Source organism: Dromiciops gliroides, chromosome 1 (genome assembly GCF_019393635.1).
Source record: "Dromiciops gliroides isolate mDroGli1 chromosome 1, mDroGli1.pri, whole genome shotgun sequence".
Classification (NCBI taxonomy): domain Eukaryota; kingdom Metazoa; phylum Chordata; class Mammalia; order Microbiotheria; family Microbiotheriidae; genus Dromiciops; species Dromiciops gliroides.
This window is the reverse complement of record NC_057861.1, coordinates 483,124,971-483,141,263: the sequence shown is the minus strand read 5'-3', so window position 1 is coordinate 483,141,263 and position 16,293 is coordinate 483,124,971. Positions and strand designations below refer to the sequence as shown.

At 39.2% G+C, this 16,293-nt stretch overlaps 1 protein-coding gene across 1 annotated transcript in view; it reads right to left on the bottom strand.

Moving 5' to 3' along the window:
- The window catches only part of TMEFF1 (transmembrane protein with EGF like and two follistatin like domains 1), a 145,185-nt gene that overhangs the window by 92,464 nt on the left and 36,428 nt on the right, over positions 1-16,293 (bottom strand). The window contains exon 2 of the mRNA XM_043975419.1: positions 4,152-4,261. Within this exon, the coding sequence (XP_043831354.1) occupies positions 4,152-4,261 (110 nt within the window). The remainder of the gene's footprint in view (positions 1-4,151; positions 4,262-16,293) is intronic.

The following is a 16,293-nucleotide window of genomic DNA, read 5'->3' as shown; positions in this document are numbered from 1 at the left end:
AAGCAGCCACCTCAGTGCCTAGCTGGCATTGGCTGCTCTCGATGAGTTACTTTCTCTATGTCCACTACAGAGTCTATGGAAGGAGAAGAGGAGAAGCCCCATCTCTGGCCTGTTTTACCAGAAGATAATTAGTGGGAATTGTGTGGACAGTGCAAAGCAGGAGTCCTTAATCTGAGGTCCATGAACTTGCATTTTTAAAATTTGATAACTGTATTAAATATGATCAGTTTCCTTTGTATTCCTGTGTTTTATGTTGTGTAGTGAAAAAGATTATTCTGAGGAGGGGTTCACAGGCCTCAGATCGCTAAAGGTGTGCAGGACACAAAAGCTTCATAGCCCCTAAGTTCCTCCCTCCTGGTGGGGTTTGGCACCTGTTCTTAGGACTGTTTCCCTGCTATTGAAAATGTTTCTATCATACAACTGGGAAGCATGAGCCAGTACCCCACCATCTCAAGGGATGAATGTTTCTTTGGGATAGCTCTTCTCTGCTGTGGGATAGGAATGGCTGTGGCAGAGACTGTCATCTAGTCTAGTGTCTTGATAAAGCTCTAAATACAACTGCTACTTTGCTTGAAGCCCTCCAACCTCAGCCACTGAAGAAGTGGTCTTCTGGGGGCTAAGCTAGGTGGCTCAGTGGATAAAGCACCAGCCCTGGATTCAGGAGCACCTGAGTTCAAACCTGGCCTCAGACACTTGACACTTATTAGCTGTGTGACCCTGGGCAAGTCACTTAACTCGCATTGCCCCGCAAAAAGTAAAAAATTTTAAAAAAGAAGTGGTCTTCTGAAAGTGCCACATTCGAGACCACATCCTGATCTCCAAGGATGGGGTATGTGCCTGTACTGGGTAGAGTGCCATCTCCCAGGGAGGTAAGCTCATCCTTAGCACTGTTTAAAGAACATGATGACAATCGTGTGTGTGTGTGTGTGTGTGTGTGTGTGTGTGTGTGTGTGTGTGTGTGTGTGTGTGTGTGTGTGTGTGTAGCCTTGGCTCCCTGAGAGCCATAATTATGGGTTGGTTCTCATTAGCACTAAGTAGATTTGGAGTCTTATTGCTGGCCTTGTACTAAGCTGCTGTTGCTGTTCTCTGGCTTCCCTCCAGATGCCAACCCTTTGTCCCAGCCCCTTGGAACAAAATCTGCCTCAGGGGCCTTGGTCTCTACAAAGGCAACTTTTTTCTTCAGCTGAAGGTGTAAGATGCCTCATGTTCATAGACTATAAGGATGTTCTTGGCATCCTCCATCTTGGCTTTTGTGTTATAGAAGCAAAGGGAGGGAGGGAGGGAGGGAGGGAGGAAGGAAGGAAGGAAGGAAGGAAGGAAGGAAGGAAGGAAGGAAGGAAGGAAGGAAGGAAGGAAGGAAGGAAGGAAGGAAGGAAGGAAAGAGGGAGAGAAGGAGAGAGGAAGGGAAGGAGAAAGAAGGAGGAAAGAAGGGAGGGAAGGAGAGAAAGGGAGGAAAGAAGGGAGGGAAGGATAAAGGGAGGAAGAAAGGGAAGGAAGGAGAAAATGAGGAAGGGAGGGAAGAAGGAGGGGAGGAAAGAATGGAGGGAGGAAGAAAAGAGGGAGGAAGGAAGGAAACAAGAATTCACTAGGTACCTATTATGTTGTCAGGGGCTATGTTAAGCACTTTGCTGATATTATCTGATCCTCACCACAACACTGGGAGGTGGGTGCTATTGTTATCCTCATTTTATAGATGAGGAAACTGAGGCAAACAGACTTGCCTTGTGACTTGCCCAGGGTCATACAGCTAATAAGTGTCTGGGACCATATTTGAACTCAGGTCTTCCCGACTCCAGGGGTGCACTGAGCCACCTAGTTGCCTTAGACAGACTATGATTTCAGGAGTTTAGGCTGACCAGACCATTAGATTCCAGGCTTGCTTTTTTGTTGTACCTCTAGAATCATAGCATGAATGGAAAAAGAAGCAGGGAAGCATTGTAGCCCTGGAAGTCTCTGAGAAAGTCTCTGCTCTGGGCAAAGAATGAAAGGCTGGATTTTTTGATGATCCATTAATATATGATTATCTGTCAATAGTGTACCTTCTATGGATACTCTGGAGGCTGTTGCTACAACAGTTCATCTTTGGATGGAATAGAGATTGGGCCTATCATCTCATCAGTGTAGGGAATTCCCAGATGAAGAAACTCCCCCTACCAATGCAGGTTGGCACCTTCTCTGCCATTACAAGTATTGGAGGGTTGCCTTAAGCACCAAAAGGTTTAAATGACCTACCCAAGGTCACAGAGACAGTATGTGTCAGTGAAGGAACTTGAACTCAAACTTTTCTCGTTTTGAGGCCAACTCTCCAAACTGCCTCTCATCTTATTTTTTAATATGCTCATTAATTGTTATTATTTGTGTATATATATACACACATTATATATATATATATATATAAAACCTATATCAGATTACCTGATGTCTAGGGGAGGGGGGAGGGAGGGGAGGGAGGGGAGGGAGGGAGAAAAATCTGAAATTGAAAAGCTTGTATAAACAAAAGTTGAGAACTATCTTTACATGTAACGGGAAAAAAATAAAATACTTTATTAATTAAAAAAATAATATGCTCATTAATTTAATAAGAAATTATACAGATTCACTAATCTTAACTAATTAATAGGGCAGCTAAGTGGTACAGTGGATAGAGCACTGGGTCTGTAGTCAGGAAGACCCAAATTCAGATCTGGCCTCAGATACTTACTAGCTCTGTGACCCTAAGCAAGTCACTTAACCCTGTTTGCCTCAGTTTCCTCAACTGTAAAAAAGGACTAATAATACTACCTTGTAGCGTTGTTGTGAGAGCCATTTGTAAAAGCACGTAGCACAGTGCCTGGCATATAGGATGTTCTTTATAAATACTTACTCCTTTCTCCTACCTCTAATCTACAGCTAAGGGTCAGCAAACTAGAGCCCACAGGCCCCCCACGTGGACCTGTGAACTAAGAATGTTTTTTTATATTTTTAAATACAATAATTTAATAATTGTATGTAAAAACAATTATTTTAAACTATATAAACATTCTTAGCTTGTAGGTCATACAAAAACGGGCAGTGGGCCAGATCTGGCCATAGTTTGCTGGTTCTGAACTATGGTCTGTATTATCCCTGTAATGTGTTTCCCTCTGTTTGAACCTATCCTTTGCATCCCTTGTGATTCTACTTCCTCAAGATCATAAAAAGCTTTGCTTTGCTCAATCACTTTGAAAAATAGTTCAGACCCTCCCAGAGCTTCTGCAGCAAGTTCCTCCCATGTATCTATAAATACCATAGTCCTTGGCATTGCTAACAGTTAGCAAAGGACTAGTGGTCATTTCTTCAATAGTATTATCTCTGCTGTTCTGAACTGAAGATGCTTTTAGACAGGCCTCAGATGATAAGCTTACATCTTAATACTTTTATTCTACTACATAGAAAAGAGTTATTTTGTTCCCCTATCCAGTAGCCCATTGAACATTATTATAAATGAACAATAGCTAAAGAGCTACTTGTCCTAGTACCATTTCAAGCTGATTCCCCTAAAAATGAGAATCAGACAATGATGATGACAATGATGACAATTTATATTTATAGAAAATTTTTCTTGTTTTTTTTTCAAGCAATTTCACACGTATCTTTTATTTTATACCCACAACAACTCTGTACCAGTGGCAGGGCAACGAGTATGAAACAAAGAATCAGTCACCTACATACTTTCCCATGTGTGGTCAAAAAGGTGGCAAGCCTTTCAATTCTAGCCTCATTATAAATGAGAAACTAAGTAAGAAGAGAAGGAAGTTGTAGCTATATGGAACGATGGCTACTAGGCCCTCCTTGGAAAGATAAAGGAACTGCAGAGCTGGGTTCTATTGTTCATCCAAAGGCAACAAGAACCACCATTTCATGGGACATTTGGTCACCCTGAATTGCAGTGTTCATATTAAGTACTTGCCCAAATCACATTTCATGTGCTAACTAGCCCCTTTTGAGAGAAAAAAGAGACAGAAAGTGCACAAAGACCTCAACAAGATTCTATATAATTTAATAATATTAATATCAAAATAATAATTATAATAAATAATATAAAAATAATATGATTATTCTGATAAACCCATACTTTAATGCTAAGTGACTATAAATAACAAATGAAGAAGGGATAGGGTCAATATTCTCACCTGAAACTGACATGCACATTTCAAGCCTTCTCCATCTTCTTTACAGAGTCCTCCATATTTACAAGTCGATTCATCACAAACTCTTACATCAGACTCCCTCACATTTAATTCTGAAATAGAGGGGGAAAAATAACATTTCACATATACTGATTAATTTGTTTGATTTTGCCTCTTAGATTTGTGTCTAAATGGGTTTTATAGATGGATACACTTGAAATTTGTTGTGGATCACATTCATGTCTATAAAGTGGGAAATGACAACAAAATAAAAAGTCGGTGTCAAATTAAAGCCATCTATAGAATTTACAATTTGTAAGTACCCCCACAAAAGAAGATTTCACAATGAAGAAAAAAAGACCAAAAAAAATAGGCTTAATCAGGTCAAAGTACAATACTGATAACTGATATTTAGAAAGAGCTTTAAAGTTTAAAAAAATGCTTGACATTCATCATTTCATTTGGACTGCAAAACAATTCCTCAAGATAAGTTCTACAGGTAAGCTTCAGAGGTAGGATGTGAAGCTAGCCTTCTTGATTTCTTGAGGAAGCCATGCCCACTGCTAGGCTGCTTAACACAATTCTGTCTCAGTTCAAACCCCTGTGATCCAAATTACAAAAAATCTCCAAAGCTTTCACACTTAGAGCTGCCAACATTTTTTGAAGATTTTTTTTTCTTGCTATTTTTACCCAGTGCTTTAGATTTGATGAGAAAATGAATAATTGATTCTGTCAGTGAAGAAGTTAACTCATAAAATTTCAGAGCCAGAAAGGACCTTTGAGATCATAGGAGAATAATTCTGGAGCTGGAAGGGACGTCAGGGTCCATCTAGCTCAACTCTCTCGTTTTACAGATGAGGAAACTGAGGACCCCATAGGGAGTATAAGTGATTCTCCTAAAGATGTGCTAGGCATCTTCATGGTAGTTTGTCAAGATGACATACTTATACAATCAAAGAACCAGAACCTTAGAGAATATCTACTTTAATGCTTCTAAGTTATAGATGATGAAACTTGAGCCCAGAAAGGTCAAGTTACTTGCTCAGGGTCATACAGCTGTTGTTGTTAGTAGAACTGAGTTTCCGGGGACATCTAGGTGGCTCAGTGGATAGAGCACTGGCCCTAGATTCAGGAAGACCTGAGTTCAAATCCGACCTCAGACTCTTGACATTTACTAGTTGTGTGGCTCTAGGCAAGTCACTTAACCCTCATTGCCCCACAAAAAAAAAAAGAACTGAGTTACCAGGCCTCCTGAATTTGAACTCAGTCCAATTATCTTTATTAGGCACCGACTATGTGAAAAACCCTGCACTAGGCACTAGAGGAAATGAAGACAAAAAAGTCCCTGCCTCAATGAGATTATGTTTTATTGTAAGGATACAAGTATAAATAAATGTAAGGCAATTTTAAGATGAAAAGAGTACTAACATTTAGAGGTGTCTAGAAAATCTTTGTATGAGTGGTGTCACCTGAGTTGAACCTTAAAGGAAGTTAAAGATTCTAAGAAGTTGATGAGAGGAGGAAGCCCACTCAAAGCCTGGGGATAAGAGTCTATTCAAAGGTCCATGGATAAGAAAGAATATCAAGTTTGGCTAACAGACAGTCTGGAATGTAAAGTGTGCAAAGAGGGTTTATATGAAATATGTCTGGAAAGGTAGGCTGGAGCCAGGTGACTGAGAGTTTTAAATGCCAAGCTGAGACGTTTGTGTTTCTTCCTAGAGACAATTGGAGACCACAGAAATGTTTTGAGCAGGAGAGTGAGGTGATCAGATCTGTACCTTAGGAAGATTGTTTTGACATCAATGTGGAGGATGGATGGGAGAGGGAAGAGAATGGAAACCAATTAGGAGATTACGGCAATAGTCCAGGAGAGAGGTGATAAGCACAGGAATTAAGACTATGTAAAAAATGTCATAGAGGTAGAACTGCCAAGACTTAACAACTGGTTGGATATAGAGGATGAGAAAGAGGGATGACTTCTAGGTTATGAACCTAGGTGACTTAAAGGTAAATGTTTAAGTTGATTTGTGTAATTCAACCCTAACAAGGGGAACAAAATCAACCAAAATTTGAGCACCCTATTGGACAATGTCTAATCAATCTTCCTCCCTTTCTATTAAATGTCTTACAGACAAGACAGGTTAAGTAAAACTTCATCTAGGGTACAAACACCATTATGATGCTGACAATAATTGGATTGACTGAGGGTCAGCAAAACTGTCCATTTTAATGGGATGAGGTTAAAAATTAAATGTGTCTTTCATCTTAGATTAAAAATTAAAAGATTAAAAATCTCTTTAATCTTATTCTCATGGAAAATCAGTAATTGGAAAGCTGAAGTACTGGAATTCCTGTAAAGATCTAAACAACAACAAAAAGGTAATATGTTGTAAACTGTGCTTGGCCTTGGGTAAATCACCCCTGATCTCAGGGTTTTCATTTCCTTATCCGGAAAATTAAGACACCCAAAAAAGTCATTAAACTGGGGGCAGCTAGGTGGCGCAGTGGATAAAGCACCAGCCCTGGATTCAGGAGAACCTGAGTTCAAATGCAACCTTAGACACTTAACACTAGTTATGTGACCCTGGGCAAGTCACTTAACCTTCATTGCCCTTCCAAAAAAAAAAAAAAATCATTAAACTGTGTATACCCTTTAACGCAGTGATTCTATATTCCAGAGATCCAAGAAAGAGAAAAAGATTCCATATGCAAAGAAATATTTATAACAGCTCTTTCTGTAGTGTCAAAAAACTGGAAGGTAAAAGGGTGCCTATCAATTGTGGAACTGTTGAATAAATTATGGTATGTGAATGTAAGGGAATACTACTGTGCCTTAAGAAATGATAAAAGGGACAGTTTGAGAGAAACCTGGGAAGACTTGCATGAACTAATGCAGTGTGAATTGAACAGAACCAAGAAATCAATTTATGTAATAGCAATAACATTGTAAAGTCAAACAGCTTTGAAAGACTTAAGAACACTAATCAATGAAATGACCAACCATGATTCTAGAAGACAGATGAGGGATGATCCATGATATTCACCTTCTGTCACAGATATGATGGACTCAGTATGCAGAACAAAACACACCCTTTGGGGCATGGCTTAGGCAGGGATTTGCTTTGATTTATTATGCATACTTGTCACAAGGTATTTGAAAATGGGATAGGAAATTTAAAAAAAAATAAATGTTTGTTAATTGAAAAAAATTAATTAAAAAATAAAATGGAGGGATTAGTCTAGATAGTCCCTAGGGTCCTTTCCAGTGCCTGAAATTCTATGATTAGACTTTGATAGTTAAAAAAGAGAAACGGGGGGGGGAGCAGCTAGGTGGTGTAGTGGATAGAGCACCGGCCCTGGATTCAGAAGGACCTGAGTTCAAATACAGCCTCAGACACTTAACATTTACTTGTTGTGTGACCCTGGGCAAGTCACTTAACCCCAATTGCCTCACTAAAAAAGTAAACAAAGAGAAACAAGGGGCTAATTTCTCCAACGAGTACTCTAGCCCTTCTGATCTGGTTTTTACTCCTGGATTTCACAACATTAACTTCAAAATCTGAGTCAGCTCTAGCACTGTTCCACTCTGTTCCATCTGTTCTGGTTGCATTTTGTTTCCTCCTACACCTCATCTGCTCTCACTGTGTTAGGAAGATAATAATAGTAATAACTAGCGTTTATGTAGAGTTTTAAGGTTTGTGAAGCACTTTACATATATTATTATCTCATTTGATCCTTATACAAAGCCTGATTTTACAGATGAGAAACTTGAAGCTGAAAGAATTTATGTGACTTGCCCAGGATCACACAGCTCTCGAAAATGTCTGAGGCAGGATTTGAACTCAGACTTCCTGATTTCTGACCCAATACTCGAACCACTGTGCCACCTCATCACTCCTAAACATCATGAGGATTCCGTCATCTGCATTCACACTCCCAAGAGGAACCATCCAAGTATTCCACCTGGAGACTTGCCAGGAATAAATCCAGAGAACTGATATTTCGAACCTGACCAGTCAGCAAACAACACTGGCTGTGTTTATTCTGTACTAAACACTGTGGTAAATAAGACTGAGTCATAGAGGAAGTTGGAGTCATAGCCCCTGTATTCTTTATAATGTGAGAGACGATTGAAACGCGCGCGCGTGCGCACACACACACACACACAGGACACAAGTAAATATTACAATACAAATGAAAACAAATACAGTATTTTTCCTCTTCTCCTGGTTTTTACTTCCTCATGATCTAGGGTTTTGCTTCTGCCTTTGACACTACTGATTGTCTTCCTCTCAAATCACTCCTTTGCTCTTTTTTGTTTTTTTAGTTGTTTTTCAGTTGTATCTGACTCTCTGTGACCCTATTTGGCTTTTTCTTGGTAAAAATAGTTTATTAGTTTGACATTTCCTTCTCTAGCTCATATTACAGATGAGGAAACTGAGGCAAACAGGGCTAAGTGACTTGCCCAGGATCACACAGCTAGGAAGTGTCTGAGACCAGATTTGAACTCCTGAAGATGAGTCTTCCTGACTTCAAGCCCAGTACTCTATCCACTGTACCACCCAGCTGCCAACTCTCCTAAAGACATCTATTCACTGTGGTCCTGCCTCATACTCAGTCCTGAGCCCAGTCCTTTTCTCTGTCTACATATACAGTTATCCCTTCCACATCATGGCTTTGATATATCAGGGGTTGGAATAAGAAATTAAATGGGAATTTTGAGGAGTTTTGTGGAAGCTGCAGATGAGATATGAAGGCCAGCAAATGTCACAGAAAAAAGTTTAGAAACTCAGAAATGCATACAATATATGTACAGTTTTGCATAATATCAACATATTTTATCTTTTAATACAATAATAATTGAGATTTCTTCTCTGTATGAAGGGAGGGCCAAAAAATTTTATGCAGATTTTGCGGGGGGCGGAGCTGTACCCCTAACCCCTGCAATGTGGAAAGGATAACTGTACTCCTTTGGGGAGAACATATACTAAATGGTTCCCACTTACTTTCAAAGTTACATATTCATCCTCAAGGGAAATAATAAGTACTTCTGACCAACCTACCCCAGGTAGACTGAGGGAGCTAGAAATGAGCCGAAAGTCAGACATAAGTTCTTCATTAGCCAAGTTAATGCACCATGAAAATGATAGTGGCTTAGCTTGGGGAACAAAATTTATAGCATTTCCATTATTCTTCATCAGTAGTCTGCTTTAAAGGTTTGTGTGACATTCGAGCATTCCTACTATCTGGGGAAAAACAAGTAAGATGTCTGTAATTGTTGTGAAGGTGGGATATGGTGGGGTAAATTACCTTGACTTTTGAAATTCCTCCTAAGCAATAACAAATTCTATCTGTTATTGGAGACTACTGGGTAATGCCTATCTTGATGATCAATGTCTTTTTCTCCATAGGTACAGATACCATTGTGAATAAATGAAGATTTACTGATGACCACATGTTAGGAATGTAGGACATACAGAAAAAGTCACAGACCGTCCCTTCAGGTGTCTTTTAGTTGAGAGGACAAGCATGAAACAATTAATAAACAATAAATCAGCTAAGTTGTGTGGAATTGACTAGAGATGCTGCTGGAATTGTAGAAAGGAAACAACTATGGATGACTAAGTTATTTTGAGTATTTTAAATACTCAAATCAACTACAAAGAGCCTATAAAGGAAGATGCTATCTGCTTCCAGAGAAAGAACTGAATAATATAAGTGTGCATAGTATGGTGTGTATGTGTGTGTGTGTGTGTGTGTGTGTGTGTGTGAGTGAAATGGTGGCCTTCTCTGGTACAGGGTGGGGAGGGAGGGAGACAGTTTGAAACTTAAAATGTAACAAAAAAATAAATAAAATTCAATTTATCAACAACAACAAAAAAAGAATTGTGGAATGTTTCCCCATGCTTAAGGGTAATCAGCAGGGCCCCAGGTCCTGGGAGAAATGGCATAGCACAAGTAGCTTTGAGAGCATAAACCAGAAGTTTGCAAAATAATAATAGCATTTACATAATGCTTTAAGATTTACAGAGTGCTTTACATATGTTAGCTTACTTGATCTTCACAACAACCCTGTGAAATAGTTGCTATTATTATTTAAGTTTTACAGATGAAGAAATTGAATTTAAGAGAGAGGTGAAGAGACTTTGCCAAGGTCACACAGTGTGTAAGTGCCTGAAATAGGAATCTAAGTACAGTTTTCCTCATTCCAAGTTTAATATTCCATCCCCTACACCAACTGGTCACCTGTCAAATCTCCTTCCCACAAACCCATTCCTCTTCCAAAGCTAGCTATTTCTGTAGAAGACACTACCTTGGGGCAGCTAGGTGGTACAGCGGATAGAGCACCAGCCCTGGAGTCAGGAGTACCTGAGTTCAAATCTGGCATCAGACACTTAACACTTACTAGCTGTGTGACCCTGGGCAAGTCACTTAACCCCCATTGCCTCATGAAGAAGAAGAAGAAGAAGAAGAAGAAGAAGAAGAAGAAGACACTACTTTTTTTCTAGTCCCCTAGTTCACAACTTCAGTGTTAGATTCTTCATTCTCCCTCATCCCACATATGCAGTGAGTTGCCAATAACATCTCTCACATCTTGCCTCTTCCTTCTTAATCCCATAAACACCCCCTCAATTCAGGTTCTCGTGACTTTGTTCCCAAACTAATATAATGGTCTTCTCATTGGTTTCCCTGCCTCAGACCTCTCCTCACTCTAATCCATCCATCTTCATCATGGCTACCAATGGGATTTTCCTTAAGTGTAGATCTATGTCACTCTCCTACTCAGTAAATGCCAACAGTTCTCTGTTACCTCTAGGATAAATGGAAACTCCTCTGTTTGGCTTTAAAAAACCCTTCACAGACTGACCCCAACCCATCTTTCTGTTCTGAATCTACATTGCTTCCCTTCCCACGCTCTATGATCCAGCCAAATTGGATCATAGAAGCCAGTCTTCTTTCTGTTTCTTACATGTGGCACTGCATCTCCTATATCCATGTCTTTGCCCTGGCCAGCCCTCATGTCTTGGATACCTCCATCTTCACATCAGCCTCGGAGAATCTCAAACTTCTTTCAAAACACAGCTCAAGCACTACCTTCCAAATGATGCCTTTCCTATTGCCCTAAATGCTGGTCTTCCCTCACCAATTACTTTGTATTTACCTTATATTCGTTTTATTTATTCTATAAATGTATGTTTACATATATATACACATATATACTTGTATGCACATATTCATACATACAGGTATATCTGTATATATGCATGCATGTGTGTGTGCATACATACATATATACATGTACTGTCATTCCCTTGAGAACAAGAATTGTTTAATCTTTTATCTTTCTATCCCCAGTACAGGTATACAGTACCTGGTACACAATAGGCATTTCATAAATGCTTATTGTTCGTTGATTGGTTATGGCTCTGCTAAGAAAGCATAGTCAGCACTGGCCCTGGAGTCAGGAGTACCTGAGTTCAAATCTGGCCTCAGACACTTAACACTTACTAACTGTGTGACCCTGGGCAAGTCACTTAACCCCAATTGCCTCACTAAAAAAAAAAAAAAAAAAAGAAAGCATAGTCAAATACAATCCCAGTTTCCCAGGTGTGCAATGGGGCTTGACATGACATCTACATGCTGCTTCAGCTGCTGACAAAATGTGCTACAAGCAGGTCTGGGAAGCTTCTTCGTCACCCAAGGAGTCATTGACTATAAAGACTGTCATATTCCAGCTGAGGACAGGGAAATGGGGGAGGAGGCCTATAGATTATTTAAAAAGAGGTGTTTTGAGTAGACCTATATATAAGAGAAAGCATACAGGAGGAGAAGATGATTAGTGGTGTGAAATGCTACAATAGGTCAAGAAAGATGACACCAGGTAAAAAGACTGTCATATTGGTCAATTAAGAGGTTAGTGCTAACCTTGGAGAGAGTGGTTTCAGTTGAGTGATAAAATCAGAAGCCAGATTGGAAAGGATGGAAGTAAAAAGAAAGGAAGCAGAAGTGGTGAATGCGGTTCTTAACCAGAGATCCGTAAACTTGCATTTTTGATATTTTGATTGCTGGGTTTCAGTATAATTGTATATTTTTAATGTTGTATCTTTTAGCTTAAAACTTTTTAAATATTTTTAAAATTTATTTAAATTAATTAAATGCATTTAAAAACATGATTCCAAGAAGGGATTTATAGTTCTCACAAGCTGCCCTAGGGATCCATGACACAAAAAAGTTTAAAAATTTCTATTCTAGGAATTTGGCTGAAAAAGGGAGGAGCAATAGAGAATGATAACTTGAAGGGATACTCTGACTTTAAGAGCAAGGCTGATGACTTTGTGCAGCTCTACCTCACTTAAATCCAATTCACATGCAAGCCAAGACATCACCCTAGTGAAATCATTGAATGACCGATGAACAACTGACTGCAAGCAAGCAGAATGGGCACAGATCCAAATGACCATCCATATTTTAATACACCACTACATATATACTCATAGAATACTTAAAACATTACAATTTGTAGAAAGAGCAGTTCTAGAAGACACCACAGTCTGCCCACCACAAGCAAGAAGGAAGGAGTCAAGAGCAGCATGGCTGGCTTCCCTTCCATCCAGTTCTCCATTAGGAAGTAAGTGACTGATGAGTAGGAGAGAAGGTCTCTGCCCCTAAGAAAGCACAGAAGGAAAGCAATGCAAGGTAGCCTCACTGCAGCCCCATATTTAAGTAAGTAGGGCATTGTATATGCTACTGGAAAGATACAAAAGTTAGGTAAGAGGCAGTTCCTGCCTTTGTGGGACTTAGAGATGAAAGGAGGAAACAATTTCATTCACAACATTATGTAATAGGCTAACTGAAGAGGTGCTTCAATTCCCGTCCCCCCCAGTCTTCTCTTCTGAAGGTTAAACATTCTAATTCCTTCCATAGATCCTCATGGGGCATGGTCTAGAGGTCCACAGTGCTCCCGGTTACCCTCCTTTTTCCACTCTGTGGCTCAATACAGTGATGAAAAATGTGGTGGCCTAAACAAGTAGACACGATGCTCCAGATGTGTTATAATCAAGGAAGAGGACAATGGAGCTACCACCTACCTCATTACGGACACCATTCTTCTCAATTCGGGCTCAGATCAGATTATCTGAGCCAAAGATGTCTGTCATCTCACCCTAATATGGAACATACACTGAATTAAAACCCTCCAAGCCTCTTTCAAATAAAATCATCCTCTGTCTATCTATTGCTCCTTCAACTTGTGAAGTGGATTTTTTTACCTCAAATGTAGGACTTTACTTTTATCTCTAGAAAATTTCATCTCTTTAGAACCAGCCCCTTCATTCTAGATCATGAAGAAGCCTCTTTTTGAATCCTGATTCTATCATCCAACATGCCAACTTTGCCATCTACAAAGTTGCTAAGCATGCCATCGAGACTTTTGAATTTAGAAATTTGAAGAACATGGGGACATACTACTTTTGTATCCCAGCTTGTGCTTAGCAGTACGGAGTATAAAGTATGCATTCATTCATATTTCTTGTTGTCCTTTGCTCTCAAAGAGGATCAAAATGACATCACTGTGTTGAGGTCAAGATACAGTGTGTCTGAGGTTGATCAGAACAATATGAGCTCAGAAGGCTCTACCCCAGGTTGTACACAAATACAAATGCATCCGTATATATTGGAGCTGAACTTATTGCCATGCAGACAGACTAGCATTTCCAAAGCCTTATAGAATAGTAAAAATGTATTTTGTACTATATGGCTCATTTTACTTCCAAGTGACTCATCTTCCTGAATTCAAATCCAGCCTCAGATACTAGCTAGGTGATCCTGGGCAAATCACTTCACCATGTTTGCCTCGGTTTCCTTATCTGTAAAATGAGCTGAAAAAGGAAATGGCAAACCACTCTAGTATTTTTGCCAAGAAAAGCCCAAATGGGGTCATGAAGAGGACATGACTTAAAAACGACTGAACAACAACAAATGCTTTTATCTGCATGCCCCAAATTCTGCTTTTTTACCCTTTTTTAAACATCATCTCACACATACAAAAAAAGATAACTTTTGAAAGTTTGAGTTTTCAAAAAGTAACTGAACAAAGGAGTTAATATGGGTTAGTAGAGACAGAATGCTAGATTGGTCATTAAGAAAATTGGACTTTAGTGCTAGAACATCCATTCACTTACTCTGAAAATTTGTCCCAATTATGTCCCCAAGTATGTCTCCTATGTCCCCATCTGTAAAACAGGCCTATATCCTATATGATACTTTTTCTTCTATATCTAATAGGTATATTGTAAGAATAAGCAAGGTAACAGAATCTGAGATTACAAACTGAAACCCCACACAATTCAAAGAAGTAAGCCTATATTACCTACAAATAACTTGTAATCATCATATAAAGTAAGATCTAATTAAGTGAAATTTATAAATCAGTATCTTTCTAAGAGGAAAATAAATCTCATGATGCAATATTATAGGAACATAATCAAAAGGAAATAAAAGGAAACGCTAGACAAGATTCTTCTTTTACTACATATAATCATATCAAATCCTTTTATTTCTGTTCACAGTGCAAGTACCCTAGCCTACTTTTTTTTTGGGGTGGGGGAAGAGGAGCAGAGGGAGAACTGGACCTCACTGTGATCTCATTGGTACAGGGAACTCCCAAACAAAGAAACTGCCTCTATCAATGCAGACCAGCACCTGCCCCAACACTGAAAGTTTAGATGACTTGTCCATTGTCACACATAGTATATGTCAGAAGTGAGACTGGAATTTAGGGAAGCTCTTTAACCATTAGTCCACACTAACTCTCAGCATACTTACAATAGGTCATTATATCTGAGATTTTTGTAATATAAATTATAGGATTTAATCATGTCCTCTTGGTAACTTTTAAAGACATATCATGAGAGATGCGAGCCCCCAAATGTGGAAATAAGAGCTCCCTTCCTCTGTTTGTGTAATGGTAGTGGAGGGACAGGGATTAGACTTGTGATTTTATTGGTATAAGGAAGTCCCAGAATAGGAAACTTCCTCTACTAATGCAGGTTGGCGCCTTCTCTGTAATTTATAGACTAAAACAGTTACCTAGAACATGGAGGGTCACATAGTCACTAGGTGCCTGATGTTGGCCTTGAATCCAGGTCATCCTGACTCTAAGGCTAGCTCTTTGTTATGATGCCTCTCAGGTAATATAATAATAATAATAATATATTACTTCAATGGTCTCTCTTACTAGTTTAGGATTTGATTGTTGTTTGTATTCTTTCTTTCTCTCTTATGGGAATCTAAGAGCCTCTTAGTCCTAATACCTCCCTAGCTCATGCTAAAAAGGAATACAGCTAGATCCCAATTAGTGTGAATTATTAATCCCCTCAAGTGGCTGCATGCATTTGAATTTGCACAGCATATGTCCATTGGGCTGGAACCAATTGCCATATTTTATGTAATTATAACTTTGAGTATGTTGTTGGTCATTTCTCAGTCATGTCCAATTTCTTATGACCCAATTTGAGGTTTACTGGGCAAAGATGCTGGAATGGTTTGCCATTTCCTTTTCCAGCTTGTTTTTACAGATGAGGAAACTGAGACAAACAGGGTAAAGTGACTTGCCCAAGGTCACACAGCTAGTAAGTATCTGAGGCTGGATTTCAACTCAGGAGGATGAGTCAGAGTCCTGGACCAGCACTCCATCCACTGCCCCTAACTTTGAATACTGTGAATTCAAATACATGCAACCACTTTGGGGATTCATTATTTGTACTAATTAGGACCTGGCTGCAGAGCCTCCCACCCCTTTAAAACAGAGGTTCTTAAACCTTTTGTGTTATGAGCACTTGAGTAGTCTATTGAAGCCTATGGACCCCTTCTCTTTTGATCCATAAAATAAAATACATAGGATTACAAAGGAAACCAATTAAAGTTACAAAAATACATTTTTTTAAAAACTACATGGTTCCCTGGTTAAGAACCCCTGATTTAAAGGAAAATCCTCTCTCCAAGCTCACCTTCACCCCAAACTATTATTATTAAATCATGTCGGTCAAGATTTGGGGCTCTGCCAACTTTATATATGTGTGTATGTATATTATTATGGTGTATGTGTGTATGTGTATGTATGTATATGTACACACATATGTCTCAA